The sequence below is a fragment of the Anguilla rostrata genome, chromosome 6 (genome assembly GCF_018555375.3).
Source record: "Anguilla rostrata isolate EN2019 chromosome 6, ASM1855537v3, whole genome shotgun sequence".
NCBI classification, from domain to species: Eukaryota; Metazoa; Chordata; class Actinopteri; order Anguilliformes; family Anguillidae; genus Anguilla; species Anguilla rostrata.
The window spans coordinates 56537538-56556809 of NC_057938.1; the positions used below are offsets into that span (position 1 = coordinate 56537538).

Sequence of the window (19272 nt, forward strand, 5' to 3'; positions counted from 1 at the left end):
GCACGCTCTGTGTGTGTGTGTGTGTGTGTGTGAGTGTGTGTGTGCGCGTGTGTGAGTGTGTGTGTGTGTGGCGTGCGTGTGTGCGTGTGCGTGTGCGTGTGTGTGTGTGTGCGTGTGTGTGTGTGAGTGTGTGTGTGCGCGTGTGTGTGTGTGTGCGTGTGTGTGTGTGTGTGTGTGTGTGTCTAAGGGGAGTGCAGCTGGTACAGGGGTTTGGTGCACGCTCTGTGTGTGTGTGTGTGTGTGTGAGTGTGTGTGTGCGCGTGTGTGCGTGTGTGTGTGTGTGTGTGTGTGTGCGTGTGTGTGTGTGTGTGAGTGTGTGTGTGTGTGTGTGTGTGTGTCTAAGGGGAGTGCAGCTGGTACAGGGGTTTGGTGCACGCTCTTGTGTGTGTGTGTGAGTGTGTGTGTGTGTGTGTGTGTGTTGTGTGTGTGTGGTGGTGTGGTGTGTGTGTGTGTGGTAGGTGGGTGTCGTGTGTAAGGGGTTTGGTGCAGCTGTGGTGTGTGGTGTGTGTGTGTGTGTGTGTGCGTGTGTGTGTGTGTGTGTGTGTGTCTAAGGGGAGTGCAGCTGTACAGGGGTGTTGGTGCATCGCTTCTGTGTGTGTGTGAGTGTGTGTGTTGGTCGTGTGTGTGTGTGTGTGTGTGCGTGTGTGTGTGTGTGTGTGTCTAAGGGAGTCAGCTGGTAAGGGGTGGTGCACGCTCTGGTGTGTGTGAGTGTGTGTGTGTGGTGCGCTGCGGTGTGTGTGGTGGTGGTGGAGTGTGTGTGTGTGGTGGTGTGGTGTGGTGTTGTGTGTGTGTGTGTGTCTAAGGGGAGTGCAGCTGGTAAAGGGGTTTGGTGCGTGCTTTGTTTCGGTTGTTCTGCAGGATCTGGTTGATGCTGAACTCGCTCTCCTGTCCCATATCTGTCAGCCGCACATCACACTCCAACACACTGCAGTTGTGTGACATGCCTTCCTCCAAAGCCTTTCCACCGTCCTTAAAAACACACACACACACACACACGCGCACACACACATACACACACACGCATGCATGAACACACACACACACACACAGTGCGTTACCTCAAGCCTACACCGTAATTATTTTTCTAACCTAATATCAGTTTGTTTGGAACACTTTTTCTTACACAGTGCTTGTACAGCTAATCTAAAAACTCTGCCCGTGCTTGACGAAGCCGAAACTTACAAACACAAGATTTTGGTGACAGCTACACGGACACGCTTTCACAGTTCTGACTGGCGTTAGGCTCTGAAGCTTCCCTCCGCCAGGGCCAAGGTGGGAACAGAGGAAGAAAAGAAACTGAGCCCTCCTCCATCTCCCCAGCGGGTTGAAATACGAGAGCAGTGCATTCTGGGAGACGTACAGACTATTCCTGGGGTATAAAGCCTTCTCTACACTTCCAATGAGTATTTCTGTCCAAGTGCCATGAATAATATAAGATGCAAACATGAATTTAAAGATAAATTTGAACTTGGTACATTTTATCTCGCCACATAACACTTACAAAATCAGAACATGCACTTATGTTTGCACGCAAACAACTGTTTAAACTGGATTGGTGCTGTTGTAGACTGGTACATCTGCCACTTTATAAATACATGTTCTTACTCACGTGCTTGAAGTGTTACAGTTCTCACCACCATCGCACTCAGACTGTGAGGGAGGTTATTTTCAGTGCATCAGGCTACAGCACGTGCACCAGCCTCAGAAGATCTGAAACAGGAAGTGGGCGGCGGCCAGGCCGCGTGAGGGGGGCGAAGCTACTTACCACTCCCAGCCTGTTACAGGAGAGGTTGATGTCGCGCAGGACGCTGTTCTGGGCCAGCACCTGTGATAGGACCATGGCCGTGGGCTCCGTCATCTGATTGGCCCCCAGGTGGACGGTCACCAGGCTCCTGTTCTTCAGGAGGGCGTGCGCGACGGCCTGGCCCCCCTCGTCGCCCAGGAAGTTGAGGCGGAGGTTGAGGGCGGTGAGGGTGGAGGTTTTGGCCAGGGCGTGGGCCAGCGCCTGGCCCCCGGGACCCCGGATGCGGTTGTCGCACAGCGTGAGCCTCTGGAGCCGGCAGCGGCCCAGCAGCTTGCCCACGGCCTTGGCGCCGCGGTCGCCGATCAGGTTGTGGGAGAGATCGAGCTCCTGCAGGGCGGGGTGGTCCAGCAGGCTGCGCACCAGAACCTGGCAGCGCTCATCATCCACCTTGCTCTGATGCACCCGGACCACCTGAGACACAGGAACACCACCATCTTACAGAGAACACGGGTCTACCTGAGACACAGTGAGGACCAGCGTCTTACAGAGAACATGGGTCTACCTGAGACACAGGAGCACCAGAGTCTTACAGAGAACATGGGTCCACCTTACTGCACCCGGACCACCTGAGACACGTTTACTACGGCTATGACACAGGTGAGAAAATAATCAAAGCCGGGTTTCACCAAAGTTTTTTCTACCCACTGTTTGGGTTTTTTTCACCTCATGTGGTTTCTATTTGGGGGTTCAGGACTGGATGCCCTACCGTACCTTCAGGGTCTTGCAGGACTTGAGGGCCTTGGCCAGGGAGTGGCAGTCGCGGGAGGTGAACTCGAACAGGTTCCACTCGAAGTTCATGCCGCAGCCGCTGACGCGGTACACCACGTGCAGCTCCTCCAGGTTCTGCAGCTGCGGCAGCAGGGCGCTGAAGTCGAAGTGGTCCAGGGAGGGCCCGTCGTAGCCGCCGTCGCTGGCCTCGTCCTCGTCCTCCTCGCGGGCGCGCGGCTGGCGGATGGGCGGCAGCAGCTGGGACACGTCCAGCCGGCGGACGAAGCCGCGGCAGTGCGGCACGGCCTCCAGCACGGCGGCCGGGTCCGTCACGTCCGGGATGAAGAGCTCGATCAGGCCCTGCAGGTGGCGCTCCAGGAACATGCGCTTCCAGCTGCCGCCGTAGGCCGAGGCGTTGTTCAGCGCCCAGCGGCACTCGCAGCAGCGCTGCCAGTAGCCCTCGTCGCTGATCAGGTTGGCGGTAACGCGCAGCGGCAGCGCCGTGGACAGCCGGGCGTGGACGTACGCCTTGTGGGCCGGCAGCAGCTGCTCCAGAATGGGGTTCTCTGTGGCGACAGAAGTTTTAAAAAAAGACACAAAAAAGGAAGCGGAACATTTTGGTTCTAACCAAACACAGCGGTCACAGGTGATCCTCCGCAGTGTAAATCACTTAGAGCAGGGCTGCCCGACCCTGTTCCTGGAGATCTACCATCCTGTAGGTTTTCACTTCAACCCTAATTTGGCACATTTGACTGTACTAATTAGGAGCTGAACGAGATCTCTAACTGTTGAATGAGGTTCGCTGTGTTAGAGCGAAAATCTACAACGTGGTAGATCTCCAGGAAAAGTGTTGGTTAGTCATTATATAAATATTATAGTTACAGACTTAAGGCAAAATGTGCAGGCAAGCTTCTTTTTTTTTTTTTTTTTTACATAAACAGCATACACTACACGTAAGTTCTATTATAGTAAATAAATGAAGCGCACCTTCGAAGTTCTGGATAATGTGAGTGAGGCAGAGGTTGGTGAGCAGCGGCACGGTGGCCAGAGACCATTCCGGATCCTCCGCGATTATCCGGCGCATTTTCCGCGAGTCGGCAGCGGGGTTCTGATTGGCCAGCGGAGGAGACATCTGCAGCGGCCTCCCCGAGCCCTCCTTCGTGTCACACATCTTTGACTGGCCCTCGATGATCTTCGCCTTTGTGTTCCAAAACTTCCCTAAAAAACAGATTCAGATTCGAGCGTGAATATGACAGTGGTGAGTGGTACCCCAAGTGTTGAGGACAGGGGCCTGTCTGAATGTGGCAAGAGGGGTCTATTAAACATTTGTTGACAGATAAATCACTATATACAATTTCAGTAAACGTCTGAAATGATAGATACTTCTCACATTGAGACATGCCCCCATCCTCCTTGCTCAGTTTCAGATTATTTAAATATTAATGTGCTGCTTTGAACACATGAACGTTGGCAGCCACAGGAGTAAAACTGGGATAAAGAGAAAACACACAATAACAATGTCTGACTGAAGTTAGGTCATATTCACTGGGTCTACTGTTCATCTGCAGTTTCCTGTATGAGGACAGTCAAGATGAAGATTCAGATGAGAGATTTCCAGGTTGCGTCATAAGAAACAAGACAAATAGACAAGCATGTACCCAACCTGATGGAAAAAAAAACCTGAAACAATTTCCTCAAAACCAAACCGAATTAAAACCTGATTTAAATAATCACCCGACAAGCCCTTGTAATTACTGCAAGCTGTGTTAACAGGAATAGTTCCCCTGACAGGACTGCAATTACTACCAAGTGTGTTAACAGGAATATTTCTGTGTTTACCATCTGGCTTCTGTTCTTGATATCAGCATGACTTCAATTGCATCAACTTCATTCCATCTTTTACACCAACAGCATCGTGACAGGCCAATTTAAATCGTTCAGCTCTCAATAAATTATTTTTTTGAGATGGAAGTCACTATGAAGACCAGATACTTCGTGAAAAAATAAGCTCTGTGCGAAATACATTAGGCGTTATGCGTTGTAGTTCAAATACATTCGCTGTGTTAGAAATCAATACCAGAAAAGCTAAACTAGGTAGATAACTTTGCAAGCTAGATAACGTTAACAAGGACTTTGGTAGCTTGCACTAGCCGGCTAGCTTGCTAATTGGATATTTCTATTGCATTCCCTGTATTTAACGAGTTTGCAGAAGTACAAACGTCATATTTTGCCGCTGGCCCGTTTCAGAATTTCTGTAAAACTGTAAGGGACACACAGAGACGTTTTTAAGAACAGCGTCAACTTATCAAGCAGGCAAATTACATTTACCGTCCTGTCCGTTTTCTTCTGGGAGCAAGTCGTTGTCATGACAACCGCCGCTGCGCGCGTCAGCGCAACACAGGACCTGAACAACAGTTCTACAACCCTGTGCGCCGTAAATATTGCCTGCACACCAAGAAAACTGAGCAGTGTGCTCGACATTGGGGCACCGGAAAGGTTAGTATAATGTAAACATAATACGTGTTTATAGAAAAATAAAGAGATACGTAAATAATTTGGCTACATACTGGTGAGGACACATAGCTGTACCACCTGTACAATTTGGCACAAAAGCGTGTGGCACACAAACATGCAGATTTTTCAGCCTGTTTGCATCTGGGTGAAGAGGCTGTGCTTATTATGTTACAATAGCTCCGCAACAAAATCTTCACACTGCAATTTTACAACATTTTACAGGACATGAATTCGTTGAATATATCAACAACACTAAAGGATGTGACAAAATCAGGCTCAACAGCGGGTTAGGATCTGAGGAGCTCTGAGCATGGTAGCGTCTGTGTCTTATGAGGAACGGGTGCTTGTGTTATTCAGAACGATGGCGGGAGGGTGGACACAGCATGGGCACGGACCTGGCAGCCTACTGCAAGGACACTGCGACAGGTGGATGAGCTGGCCAATGGCAGGTCAGCGATCCTCCCTGCTGTGCGGCTGCTGATTGGTCTTTGGGTTTGGGCGGGACAGCCCTGCTGTTCTGCACACAATGGTCAGGAAGAGGCAGTGATGTCAGCAGCCCAACCCCAAGGCGGAAAGCTAGACGGCATTTCTATATGGACCACGCCGTGTGCCCAGTGGCATAGGCATGCTGAAACAGGAAAGGGCCTTCCCCAAACTGTCAGGGAAGCACAGAATCGTCTAGAATGTGATTGCATGCTGTAGCATTAAGATTTTCCTTCACTGGAAATAAGGGGCCTTGTCCGAACCATGAAAAACAGCCCCAGACCAAGGGGTGTCCAGATATTTTTGGTCAAATAGTGTACCATCAAAAGGCCATGAGCATAAAGCTCAAAAAATAAAAACAAATAAATATGGTTCTGCGTCGTGCTTAGAAAACCTTTTACTGGAGGTGCCCCGGTTTCCCAGTAAAGTGTAAAATAAGAGCGGCCATGAGCGGCCATGTGCTTAAGTTTGGAAACCCAGCACAGGACACCTGAGAAATTCCATTTACTGCTCAATAAAGTTGCTGAGGTGTCCCGTATTGATCCGATCAATATACTTTTATTTCAGGGTGATGTGAAACTGCTCACGGGACCGACATTTCTATTACTGAACATGAATATATAAATACGTTCACCTCAGCCACTGATTGGGCGGGGCAGGTCAGGTCACATTTCAGCGTTTCCTGTTTCAGCACTTCCTGTTAAAGAGGATTGAATCCCAGCCCCTTTTAGACTTAAATATTAAGAGGAACCCCTCCTGTTTTCAGGTTATTAATTTGTGACATGATTTAATATTTCAGTAATTCATTAGGCCTCAGCTGGCCTTAAGTGCTTAGTCATTCGTATCACGTTTCCGGTTAAAAAAGGGATCGCCTTTCCCCGAGAATGGCTCCAAACGGGACTGAAAGATGAAACGGTATTGATTCATGGCGGTGAGCTAATGGATTGTCGGGTTTTTTTTTCCAATCTGCCGCCTTCGAGTGCTACAAAGCCGAATGAAAATTGAATTCAGCGGTTTACCAAATTCTCTGGACTCACGTAAGAAAAAATAATTAGTGCAATCAGGACAGTCACGCTAATATCCCCCGACCAAAACCAGCTTCCTCTGCTGAACAACACAATTTTATAGCAATTATTACTGCTCCACTACTGTGAGTGCAGTGATAACTGCTGTAAAACTCCTGGACGTTCTGGTTCCATTGTGCAGGAGGAGGCGCCATGCTCCTGGAGCAGGAGAGGAGGAGGTGCCCACTTCTTCATGACCAGCGGCTCTCCTGTTACCCCCCCACCCCCCCACCCCCCTGACGGACGATGGCAGCAAACTGAGGATGAGGTGCCTGGGCCTTCGGCGTCAGCTCACACCCACCTTCACCTCGGCTGGTGTGATTGGTCAGAAAGGGTCGGCGATGTCCCGTGATTGGACAGAAAGGGTCAGCGATGTCCAGAAAACACGTGATTGGACGAAAAGGGTCAGCGATGTCCAGAAAACACGTGATTGGTCAGAAAGGGTCGGCGATGTCCCGTGATTGGACAGAAGGGGTCAGCGATGTCCCGAAAACATGGACGCCACAAACGGAGCCGTAGCCGTGGAGCTTGCGGCGTATCTCCGCTATAAATAGGCCGTTGGATACGAGCGCGCTGAAATACCCCTCACACGGGTGGGGATTAGAGCGGCAGAGAAGATGCCATTCACCCCCTACAAGCCCTTAATTACACTTCAAAGCACTGCTGCTACTGCCAGTTTTGCAATAGGATAAACATTTAGATCCTGATTCAGTCACATCCACTTCCTCATACGGCCTAGCAAGACCTGGAGAGACAAACCTCACACACAACACACACACAGACAGTTTCTTTCTGAAGGCCACACCCAAATGGATATTCTAAGGTCCTGAGGCAATATTTTCAGACTGGCGAAAAGTGATAAATAAATAAATAAATAACGGAACCCTCCCTGCTCAGTGTCACTCTAGCGTCTCCTAGTGACGAGGTTGCAGAAGTACAGGAACAGTGTGGGAGACAGAGCAGGACACTGCGTTCGGCACCTCAGCAGTGTTACACTAAACACAGCCAGGACTCCCCGGGCGCTCCCACACCCTGGCCCCTCCCATAGCCCAGCCCTTCCCACACCCTGGCCCCTCCCATAGCCCAGCCCTTCCCACACCCTGGCCCCTCCCACAGCCCAGCCTCTCCCACAACACAGGCCCTCCCAGCGTGTGTGAGCGTGTGTGTCTGTATGTGCAAGTGTGTTTGTGGGGGGGGGGGGGGTTGCCCATAGTAACCTGGGGCAGCCCATCACTGTCACAGTAGAGTAATCACCCTCGACAGACACACACGCCCCCCCTCCACAGCTCTGGAGTGAATGACAACATCTTCCATAAACTGAGCAGGAGGGCCTCTTCCTGCCTGCACACACACACACACACACACTCACACACACTCACACACTCACACACGCACAGACACACACACACACACACTTATACACACACACTCTCTCACACACTCACGGATTTGACACAGAGCGGCAGTGAGAACAGTATTATCAGGTGAAAATGGCTGCTAGTAAACCCAGCTGCATCTCTTACTCCACTGTGGGCCCTGTCTGCGGAAAATCCCAAAAGTGAATCTCACAGGAGCTCCCCACCCCAAACATTGGCCTTGCAGAGCTACGCACATCCCAAAGCTTCCACTGCACTCATTCTTAGCACCACTCCCAGAGTTCAGTTAAGGGTCATTACATAATCAGTGGTAATGATGGGATGAGGTCTCTTTTTCCAAGGAGCGACTGGCGATGCGTCAGTGTTTTAGCCCCGACCGAATCATTACGTTTGGTTTTTCTAGGACAGAGGCTGCTATTAGATATAAACACTGTCTCTAAACCAAGTGTCTGGAGGCCCGCGTATAAACACAATCACGTCTCTTAGATCTGCATATAAGGACTGTTCCAGAGACACAGCAGTGTCTGTTAACTCGTATATCGCAGACCTGGGTATATTATTTATTTTGAATACTTTATCTCTTCAGATAATCGTGAAATTTGGAAAGAAATATCACTACGAATTCTGAAAGAAAGATGATACTAACTAAGACGTACAATCAAAGTAAAATCATTATGTTCCAAATATTGGTCAAAACAGATATTTCTCCAAATTGTCAGTCACCTGCAGGAATTTCACCGCTGTCTGAAGGATAAAGGTAGTTTTTAAACTCCATAAACACCATAAAATAAAAAACTCAAGTGTCAGAATTTAGTCCTGCTTAATCTGGCTGTGTTTGAATCATCTCTGGTTTACTGAATCTCCCCGTTTCACACCCAGCTGACGCGTGATGTTTTCGCGGGTGCTCAACGCTGGCAGCAGTCAAGGTCAATCCCCCCTTCCCCCTCCGTCCTCACTGCTGAAAGCTTTTGGGATCATCTGACGAAAAGCACCACAGAAACACAAACCATTGTTATTAGGATGCAAAACATTTAAATGTCTGAATTGTAATTTTCAGAAGCTGAACATGCCCAAAGGTGTGTGCACTAGCTAGGCTGTACGTTAGTGATTGATTGCTCAGTTTAAAATGATGCACTGTCCAATAGCCCTAAAGGAAGGATTAAGGAACCATATCATACATCTCCATGGATACCAACTGCTCCACAACGATGACAACTAATGCACTGGTAAATTGAATATATGCCATTCTTGTTTATGATGTACTCAAAGCAATCTCGGTTAAATCTTTAAATAACCATTGAATAAAGATAAATTTTATTTGAAAAAAAGCTTTAAATAAAGATTATTTGCAGGTGGATCTGAAAGTCGGATGGAAGACCCGTGTTTCTCATAAGAGTGAGAGCATAAATACGTTCCGCCTGTCTGCAATTGGCTGACAGTTATCACACATCCATTTGCTTGAAAGGCCCAGAAAGAGCTGGTATTAGTTGCCAGGCAACTGGTTTTCCCGAGCGAATCAATTACCGGCGCGTGCGCGCACGCGAGTGCGCGAACGTCTGCTCTACAGCAGGGGAGTGAGAGCACACGCTAACCAACCCGCAAATTAACAAACTGCCACGCAGGTGCGACGTCTACATTCAGATGACTAAAGATTTCAAACACGGAAAATTAATAATAAATTTATTTATTTTTACAATGAAACTATTACAGTATACAGTAGAGTCTAAATGCCCTATTTTTGTGTGGGTATTGACTTCTATCTCTGAGGAAACAGGCTATTATTTATAGGAGTACTTGATTTAAATGTTGGGGGTGGGCACAAAAATAACTGGATGAGCATGTTTGGAGTGGATACTCCAGAAATGCGACTGGATGTTCAAAAACTAGAAATATTAAATGGTTCACAACTGATCTTGACTATAGACAGACAGTGTTTTTATTTTATAGTGGTCAGCAGCAGACGCAGAGTTTTAAATACGATAAGGTAAACCCGAGGACACATTTACTTAACCATGACATCACCCACTGGCCATCTGTCTCACCAAGTCTGGCGGCTGGCCAATCAAATGGGATCACAAGGCTGTGCCCAGCCAATCAGATAGAAGGCCTTGGCTAGGTTTATCCACTCCCTGGTGTCATTCATTGTGGCCTCCTCTCCCAGCACAAGGCTTGGCTGAGTATAAACCTCCTGCTGAACTGAGCTGAACTGAGGCAGGCCTCCCTGTCTGACACACACTTACCTACTCAAGAAACACGAAGACTACATCAAGACTACCAGCAGCACCACCTACACATTAAACAATTCCGTCGTCAAGACTACCAGCAGCACTACCTACATATTTAACAGTTCAGTCATCAAGACTACAAGCTGCACAACCTACACATTAAACAATTCAGTCATCAGCTACACCACCTACTTTAGTAATCTATTAAGTAAAAAATGAAAAACATCATGAAAACATCCTCCAAATTTAACACAATTTTATTTTAGACAAAGGCCTTCTATCCCACCCTGACAACACAGTTAACCCTCAGCAGGTCTGCATAAAAGACAGAAGCTTTGCTAAAGTGGAGTTTCTCAGTGTCCACGCACTTTTCGTTCGGAAATCATAAAACACAAATGGCCGTGCCAGGGCTAGCTCTTACAGCACATTAATACTAATATCGTTAGCGTACTAATGAATTTACATGAATTATAATACTTACTGAATAACTTTCCTGGTATGCTGGCCAGAAAGGTACTTCACAAATAAAGCTGAATTCTTCAAAAGCACTGCCATACAGAACAGGTTAGCCTGACACCAGCCGACCCCACTGTTCTGGCTGGCTGAGGATCTGCCGCCCCCTGCTGTAGGTAGGGTGAACTACACACACACAAATTAAAGGATCACAATCGCAGGGTATTCTCCTACTGTAGACCAGCTTTGCAAAAGCACATTCTCACAAACTGACAGACTCCTGACTGTTCCATTAAAACAATCTGTGTTTAATCTGTAATTCACAAATTGAAATTAATGAGGGACAGTCAACCAGTATCTTGAAGTTACTTTATTCACTTCTGGAAAAATAACAAAACAAAAACACAAAAAAACAATAAAAATGTACAATCATATGAAATGTAAACTAAATCATTTGAACGTGGAGGTAAAGGAAAATGGGATTTATTTAACAGTTTATTAGCTCCCTTTAACTGGGTCGCTGTAGGAGGGGCCAAGGCACCATGTCCATAGCTGTGGTGGGCGGGGCCTAAGCGTTGTTGTCATCGCTGGAGGAGGAGGAAGAGGAGGAGGAGGAGGAGGAACCATCTTCGCTGCTGAAGCTGTCATCGGACCAGAGGCTGAGGCTGGTCTCGTCCAGCGAGGCGAGGGACAGGCCGTCGGAGAAGAGCTCGCTCTCGTCGAAGGTGTCGGCGAGATCCAGCAGGCTGCTGCCGCTGACGCTGCTGCTGGCGTGGCTCTCCTCGTCACTGATTACAACCACTGGGTCTGCGGCCGGCTGCACTGTGAGACACACACAACGCCCGCTCAGACCCCCCCAAAAACAGCCGCTCCCCTACAACTGCCCCACAAACAGCCGCTCCCCTACACTCACCTCTAAAACAGCCGCTCCCCTACACTCACCCCAAAAACAGCCACTCCCCTACACTCACCCCAAAAACAGCCACTCCCCTACACTCACCCCTAAAACAGCCGCTCCCCTACAACTGCCCCACAAACAGCCGCTCCCCTACACTCACCCCTAAAACAGCCGCTCCCCTACACTCACCCCAAAAACAACCGCTCCCCTACACTCCCCCAAAAACAGCTGCTCCCTACACTCCCCCAAAAACAGCTGCTCCCCTACACTCCCCCAAAAACAGCTGCTCCCCTACACTCACCCCTAAAACAGCCGCTCCCCTACAACTGCCCCACAAACAACCCGCTCCCCCACACTCCCCCAAAACATCCACTCACGTTGATAGCTTCTGACATAGTACTGCTGGTAGCTACAGAACTCACTGCTTATAAGTGCACATATTCACTCAGCGCTATATTTACCAGGTGAATAACTGAAAATTAATATCCAATGAATTAACTTTGCTACTTACACACAAATTATCATTATCATCATTCATTTTTGGGGTAAATATGATAAAACTTGTTAGATACGAGTTATTGTTTATGGCTAGTCATCATACATAAGGCTGATATTTCCTGCAGCCGTGTGTCCGCGTGGTGGGTGGCGGGGATGGCGGTGATGGCGGGAGTTCGGCCCCCGTTTCCGTGGGAACGTGACTACGCACCTCTCACCTTTGCGCTGGGCGATGAGGTCCTGGCGGCGCTCTTTCAGCTCCGTGCTCAGGCTCTCCACCATGCGGTCGATGCAGTTGTCCAGCACCAGCGAGCGCGTCTGCGACAGGATGTCCTGCCTGCAGATGGGACACGCCCCGCTGCGCTGCCGCCACGCCCCGATGCAGTGCAGGCAGAAGCTGTGTGCGCAGCTGAGCGTGACTGCCTGCGGGCCAGCGCGTTAAAGAGCGCGTTAACCAGCACGTTAACACAGCGAGAGACCAGCGCGTTAATGAGCGCGTTAACACAGCGAGAGACCAGCGCGTTAATGAGCGCGTTAACACAGCGAGAGACCAGCGCGTTAACACAGCGAGAGACCAGCGCGTTAATGAGCGCGTTAACACAGCGAGAGACCAGCGCGTTAATGAGCGCGTTAACACAGCGAGAGACCAGCGCGTTAACACAGCGAGAGACCAGCGCATTAATGAGCGCGTTAACACAGCGAGAGACCAGCGCGTTAACACAGCGAGAGACCAGAGCGTTAACACAGCGAGAGACCAGCGCATTAATGAGCGCGTTAACACAGCGAGAGACCAGAGCGTTAACACAGCGAGAGACCAGAGCGTTAACACAGCGAGAGACCAGTGCGTTAACACAATGCGTTAACACAGCGAGAGACCAGCGCGTTAACACAGCGAGAGACCAGAGCGTTAACACAGCGAGAGACCAGTGCGTTAACACAATGCGTTAACACAGCGAGAGACCAGCACGTTAACACAGCAAGAGACCAGAGCGTTAACACAGCGAGAGACCAGCGCGTTAACACAGCGAGAGACCAGCGCGTTAACACAGCGAGAGACCAGCGCGTTAACACAGCGAGAGACCAGAGCATTAACACAGCGAGAGACCAGAGCGTTAACACAGCGAGAGACCAGCGCATTAATGAGTGCGTTAACACAGCGAGAGACCAGCGCGTTAACACAGCGAGAGACCAGTGCGTTAACACAATGCGTTAACACAGCGAGAGACCAGCGCATTAATGAGCGTGTTAACCAGAGCGAGAGACCAGTGCGTTAACACACAGCGAGAGACCAGCGCGTTAACACACCTAACACGCAACGTTTACACACTGAGAGAACCTGTAACGTGATTGTCACGTAATATGTAAACTAACGTGATTAATGTAACGTGCGATTGTAATGTCATGTGTAATGTACTGTAACGTGAGTGTAATGTAACGTGTGACTGATGTCATGCTTGAGATCTGTACCTCGATGAACAGCTCAGAGCAGATTATGCACTGCAGCTCGTTCTCCAAAACATCTGTCATCTGAATCACCACCTCGTCCTTCTGAGCCCGAGCCTGTTCCTTCTCCTCCTGCAACACAGAGCGTGACACGGTCCCTTACTGTGCGCTAACAAAATATGGTCCCTTACTGTGAGCAGGACACAAAACAAAATCCCTTACAGTCAGCAGGACACAAAACACTGTCTCTTACTGTGAGTGTGCGACACGGTCCCTTACTGTGAGCTAACAAAACACGATCCCTTACTGTGAGCTTACAAAACACGGTCCCTTACTGTGAGCAGGACACAAAACACTGTCCCTTACTGTGAGTGTGCGACACGGTCCCTTACTGTGAGCTAACAAAACACGATCCCTTACTGTGAGCTTACAAAACACGGTCCCTTACTGTGAGTGTGCGACACGGTCCCTTACTGTGAGTGTGCGACACGGTCCCTTACTGTGAGTGTGCGACACGGGCCCTTACTGTGAGTGTGCGACACGGGCCCTTACTGTGAGTGTGCGACACGGGCCCTTACTGTGAGTGTGCGAACACGGTCCCTTACTGTGAGTGTGCGACACGGTCCCTTACTGTGAGGTGCGACACGGGCCCTTACTGTGAGTGTGCGACACGGGCCCTTACTGTGAGTGTGCGACACGGGCCCTTACTGTGAGTGTGCGACACGGGCCCTTACTGTGAGTGTGCGACACGGGCCCTTACTGTGAGTGTGCGACACGGGCCCTTACTGTGAGTGTGCGACACGGTCCCTTACTGTGAGTGTGACACATAATTAAGCAGCAATGTGTCATAAACACACAAAGTTTACAGTGGCCCAATGTATTACGGCTACTTTATAAATATTCTGGGAATAGAATTGAAATATTTTGAAATATTGAACTGTATTGCACAAGCGAGATTCTGACGCACACACAGTACTCTGACACACACACAGTACTCTGACACACATCCGTCTGTCTGTCTTCCTGTGGAGGCAACAGCTGATGACTCAAACAGCTGTCCTCTGTCCAGCTACATGAGCTCTGCCAACACACTCAGTAAAGTAAAGTAAAACTTTTAAACATTTGTGAAGCCTGGAAGCATTTCTTTGACACCAGCTGTGCTGAAAGGACCCCAAATGCTTCTGCAGGGAGCATACCAGTTTGACACTTAAAAGGATGTTTTGTTGATACTTTTGACGAAAATATGATTCCATAGCAGAGCAGCCACGACATCTTCCCGACAGGCAAACTGCGTCCACGCTACGTCACGCCTACCTCCCACAGACGGAGAGCGACGGAGCGCCTACGTCAGCCCTGTGCAGCCGTGATGAGTGTGCTGTGCGGAGGGGCGGCAGCCTCACCTTGGTCACCTCCAGCTCCTTGTCTTTGGCCTGGAGGATCTGCTCGAAGCCCTGCCGAGAACACTTCAGCTCCTCCATCACCTTCCGCTGCTGCGGGAGACAGGAGAGACAGGCGCTCAAGACCTCCACCCTTCACACAGCTCCACCCTACAGACACACAGCTCCACCCAGCAGACACAGAGCTCCACCCTGCAGACACACAGCTCCACCCTACAGACACACAGCTCCACCCAGCAGACACAGAGCTCCACCCAGCAGACACACAGAGCTCCACCCTACAGACACACAGAGCTCCACCCTGCAGACACACAGCTCCACCCTGCAGACACACAGAGCTCCACCCTACAGACACACAGAGCTCCACCCTGCAGACACACAGCTCCACCCTGCAGACACACAGAGCTCCACCCTACAGACACACAGAGCTCCACCCTGCAGACAAACAGAGCTCCACCCTGCAGACAAACAGCTCCACCCTGCAGACACAGAGCTCCACCCTGCAGACAAACAGAGCTCCACCCTACAGACACAGAGCTCCACCCCAGCTCCACCCTACAGACACACAGCTCCACCCTGCAGACAAACAGCTCCACCCTGCAGACACACAGCTCCACCCTACAGACACACAGAGCTCCACCCTGCAGACAAACAGAGCTCCACCCTACAGACACACAGCTCCACCCCAGCTCCACCCTACAGACACACAGAGCTCCACCCTGCAGACAAACAGAGCTCCACCCTACAGACACACAGCTCCACCCCAGCTCCACCCTACAGACACACAGCTCCACCCTGCAGACACAGAGCTCCACCCTACAGACACACAGAGCTCCACCCTGCAGACACACAGAGCTCCACCCTACAGACACACAGCTCCACCCTGCAGACACACAGAGCTCCACCCTACAGACACACAGAGCTCCACCCTGCAGACACAGAGCTCCAGCCCAGCTCCACCCAACGCCATCACAGCGCAGTAACAAACTGGGGCACCTCCTGCAGGGCCTCCTCCAGCCTTTTCTTCAGCTTCTCCTCCGCCTGAAGGCTCCTCCCCACCTGCAGAGGGAACAGTACGCACGTCAGCTCACAGACGAGCAGAAAGCACAGGAGAACACACATACATTCTGCTGCCCTGTACTTCACTCTGCCTGAGAGGGTCTGCTCACTAAATGCATTATAATGTAACGTACATGCAGACCTCTCTCTCTTTAACTCTCACACATTTCACTCAGCACACTGAACATCTCTCACACGGGGTGGATGGTTCATTATCTTTAACTTAATCTTATTGAAGCGTTTCTCTCCTTCGCCTGTAGACACACCTCCTCGCGGCAGAGAGAGTCGTCTGACCGCCGGTCCTGCTCGGTGCCGGGCTGCGGGCTGTCGCTGTCGCCATGGGGACGGGGATGGGCGGGGCTCAGGTTGCCGCGGGGCCCCGTGGCAGGCACGCTGGGGCCCGGGACCTCGCCCCCGGGCTGCGTTTGGGTCAGCGGGCAGGGCTCGGTCAGGGACCGGTCCTCGCTGGCACAGCGGAACAGCTTGGCCCGGGACGGCTCGGTCTCAGGCTCCGCCTCCTCCAGCTTCCGCTTGCTCTTCTTGGCTCTGGGCGTGGCCGTGGCCTCTGCCCCGCCCCGCGGCGGGACCAGGAAGGGCCGCACGGTCTGCAGGGCGTCCCGCACCAGCACGTACTCGAACTCCGCCGGCGCCCCCTCCACGGGGAAGCCCAGCCGCACCGAGTCGCCGGCGCTGAGGGGCCACGCCCGGTCGGCTGTGAGCCGCTCCCCATTCACCCACACGCCGTTCAGGCTCTGCGGGAAACAAAGTCCGTTTCAGCGCCACGCCATCCTCTCCCTCCGTTTAACACCCGGGGCTTAAAGCTCCTCACCTGACTCTTTACACACATCTCAAGCTTGCTCAGTACAGGACACATGGCTGTAGATCACCTGCATGTGGCTCCTCTACAGACGGGCAGCACTTTCACCACGCTCTGGACACCCCCCACCCCCAGTACCTTTTTGTCCGTTATCGTCCACTGCCCGTCGTCATTTTGCTTGAACACGCAGTGCTGTCTGGATATCATTAAGGGACAGGACCGAGAGAGCAGCTGGTAAGTCACGTTCAAGGATCGTCCGAGCGTCACCTGCGAACGCAGAAGCCCATGGTGTCAAATGCACCGTACCCAGGTGAGCAAGGACACGGCACCTGTCCCCTAAACGCCGGAGTCTAAAAATTTAAATAGCAAAATTAAAATAGTAAATAATAACGAACAGGCCGTTGAGGCCACCCAAGCTCGTCATTTACAAATGAACTATCTATCTTATCCAGCGCGCGGATCTCCGTCAATGAAAATAATAACAAGGTATCCAATCGATTTTTAAATGAACTTATACACAAGTTACCATTTTAACAACCATTTAAAAACCATATATTCTGATACCACTCGACTTAATTTGGTAGCTAAGATATGCCATATTGTGATATTTATTATGGTTTTTAAATTATCCACACTGCCTCTATGCTACGCATCCAGGCCAAGCTGGACCTAGCAAGTTCTAACGGACTTATGCATACGCTACACACATAGCCTGCTAATCTACGCTGTTTACATAACATTAGTCTACCTAGCTGGCTACAAAATATTGCAGTTATTTACTTGCTAACTTACCGCTAGAGCCAGTGAAGTTAGCTGCAACAGCTCCTAGCTAGCCAGCTAACATAAATTAGCGTCAGTAGACTAACAGACAAAAACAATTGACCATAGCAATGGCGTCAAGTAATTGGCCATTAGCTAGCGGCTATTTCATTATTAAGATGATTTGAGCAGTTATAATATAGCAAGCTATCATGGCGGTTAACGGTAACAGCTAGCAAGCGCTATTGTGAAAGAGTGGACTAACGTTAAGCTACCCAACTAGCCACCGTTACCTCGGTATCCTCGAACAGGCGAAGCCAATCTGAAGTCTTCCCGACTCTTCTCAAGCACCATATTTCTTCTTTGGCAGAAGTATCTTCAGCTGCCGAACATGCTGAAACTTTCCCCTCTTCTTCCATTATATATCCTCACGTCATTTGGCTAACCAGCAAGCACGCCAATACAACAATGTGTGTGTCGTTTTATTATTTAAATTGAGCTAGCTTGCTAAATAGCCACTCATCGCCACACTAGATTAAAGAGAGTCCCTTTCTTACAAAGGGAAACAGGTTTACTTCGTCACTTGGTAACTGTAACGTTAGCTAGCAGTTCAAAGCATCCCTCGCTTCTACTGCAGCTAATAACAGCTGTAATACTTATTAGCAATACTTAACTTATTAGCTACCACAAATTGCGATTAATGTGAAGTCAAATATACCACATAAGATGGTGGATTCACCATAACCAAAGTTATACCTGCGATGGAATCTAATGAAACCGAATTTACACGGTTACTGGCCGACCACTGCTGTTAAATTAAAACTCCACACTAGCAACTCTCAACCGGAACAGGAAGTCAGGGTCGATACATTCTCATTTGCCGTAAATACGCTTTGAGAACTTTAAATCAGGCCGAAAGTTGGGAGACCAAGTTGCAATTTAGAATTACTTTACTATATCACCTAGTATACATACCTGTAAACGGTTATGCATACATTAAGGGTAATATACTTAAATAAAATAATAGGCCTGTCATACTCTTAAAATGTCATGCATTTTACACCAATAGTTTTTGTTTGTGGGATTAATCGTTGGATTAATAATTGCTTTGTGCTCTGCCTCTCATTCAAACTAAATAAAAAACTTTCCTATTTTGTCTTACAGCCTTACATTATTTGTTTAGGAGCTGACTGTTAAGTGTTTAAATTGGACAGCCAAAGACATTTAAGCATACCAGTGTTGCTGGACAGATAAAAAGAATCTCAAATGCAAAAAAAAAGAAAAGAAAAGAAAGTGACGTGATCACTCATAATCGCGTACGCCAAATATGTCAAAGCCATGGCGTTGTCTCAAAACCAGAAACAATTTAACTGCATTATGAGGAAACGCATTCGTGCCTGTTTTCACTCTAGAATACAATGTGCCCATCATTTCAGAGCTTGGACGGTGTGCTTTTTTCGTATTAAGTCAACAAGTTTATAGGAATCTCCTCTTGAAAAAATTCAAATTGGCAGTTGGCATTTAAATCGTATGTGTCAGGGACAGTCAGGGATAGTTCAGCCAATTTGGAAAGTAAAGAGTTGGAAACATTGTCCAGCTACAGGAAATCACTTCTGCAGTCAATCTGAAGTATGATTTTCCTGTTCACTACTTTTTTGGCCACCTTTCCCAGATTCCTTCAAACACAAACAGCTAAGGACTCCCAGGGAATGTTAACAATACTGCTCTGGCCAAAAAGGCCATCAGAAAAAAAAAAAAGTAATTCTATAAAAAGCGG

The 19272-nt window shown here is 49.4% G+C and overlaps 2 protein-coding genes across 9 annotated transcripts; both read right to left on the reverse strand.

Moving 5' to 3' along the window:
- Window positions 1-778: 778 nt before the first annotated feature.
- Window positions 779-4978, reverse strand: tcte1 (t-complex-associated-testis-expressed 1). Of its 4 annotated transcripts, none has more exons than XM_064340798.1 (5): window positions 4841-4978; window positions 3500-3730; window positions 2516-3078; window positions 1766-2215; window positions 779-957 (listed from the first exon to the last, which is right to left on the reverse strand). In XM_064340798.1, the coding sequence occupies exons 2-5, from the start codon at window positions 3681-3683 to the stop codon at window positions 799-801; spliced, it is 1356 nt and encodes a 451-aa protein (XP_064196868.1). In that variant the 5' UTR covers window positions 3684-3730; window positions 4841-4978; the 3' UTR covers window positions 779-798. The 4 variants fall into 4 exon arrangements, with proteins under 4 accessions (XP_064196868.1, XP_064196865.1, XP_064196867.1 ...); XM_064340795.1 differs by having other exon boundaries at window positions 779-969; window positions 4841-4976; XM_064340797.1 differs by having other exon boundaries at window positions 779-969; window positions 4835-4907.
- Window positions 4979-10982: 6004 nt separating this feature from the next.
- On the reverse strand, window positions 10983-18375 carry rnf8 (ring finger protein 8, E3 ubiquitin protein ligase). 5 transcript variants are annotated; one of them, XM_064340800.1, is made up of 8 exons: window positions 17789-18372; window positions 16875-17003; window positions 16186-16671; window positions 15857-15919; window positions 14864-14953; window positions 13488-13595; window positions 12239-12443; window positions 10983-11449 (listed from the first exon to the last, which is right to left on the reverse strand). In XM_064340800.1, exons 1-8 carry the CDS (start codon window positions 17912-17914, stop codon window positions 11196-11198), a joined length of 1461 nt encoding a protein of 486 aa, XP_064196870.1. In that variant the 5' UTR covers window positions 17915-18372; the 3' UTR covers window positions 10983-11195. The 5 variants fall into 5 exon arrangements, with proteins under 5 accessions (XP_064196870.1, XP_064196869.1, XP_064196873.1 ...); XM_064340799.1 differs by having other exon boundaries at window positions 16174-16671; XM_064340803.1 differs by having other exon boundaries at window positions 11270-11444; window positions 16174-16671; window positions 17789-18375.
- Between the last annotated feature and the right edge of the window lie 897 nt (window positions 18376-19272).

Coding starts and splice junctions, on each gene's coding strand:
- tcte1 (XM_064340795.1), bottom strand. CDS start 3,683: ATGTGTGACACGAAGGAGGGCTCGGGGAGGCCGCTGCAGATGTCTCCT. Junction 3,079..3,499: donor CATTATCCAGAACTTCGAAG/GTGCGCTTCATT, acceptor CTGTCGCCACAG/AGAACCCCATTCTGGAGCAG. Junction 2,216..2,515: donor AGTCCTGCAAGACCCTGAAG/GTACGGTAGGGC, acceptor CCTGTGTCTCAG/GTGGTCCGGGTGCATCAGAG.
- rnf8 (XM_064340799.1), bottom strand. CDS start 17,914: ATGGAAGAAGAGGGGAAAGTTTCAGCATGTTCGGCAGCTGAAGATACT. Junction 17,004..17,788: donor GCCTGTTCGAGGATACCGAG/GTAACGGTGGCT, acceptor CTGCGTTCGCAG/GTGACGCTCGGACGATCCTT. Junction 16,672..16,874: donor GGACGATAACGGACAAAAAG/GTACTGGGGGTG, acceptor TGTTTCCCGCAG/AGCCTGAACGGCGTGTGGGT.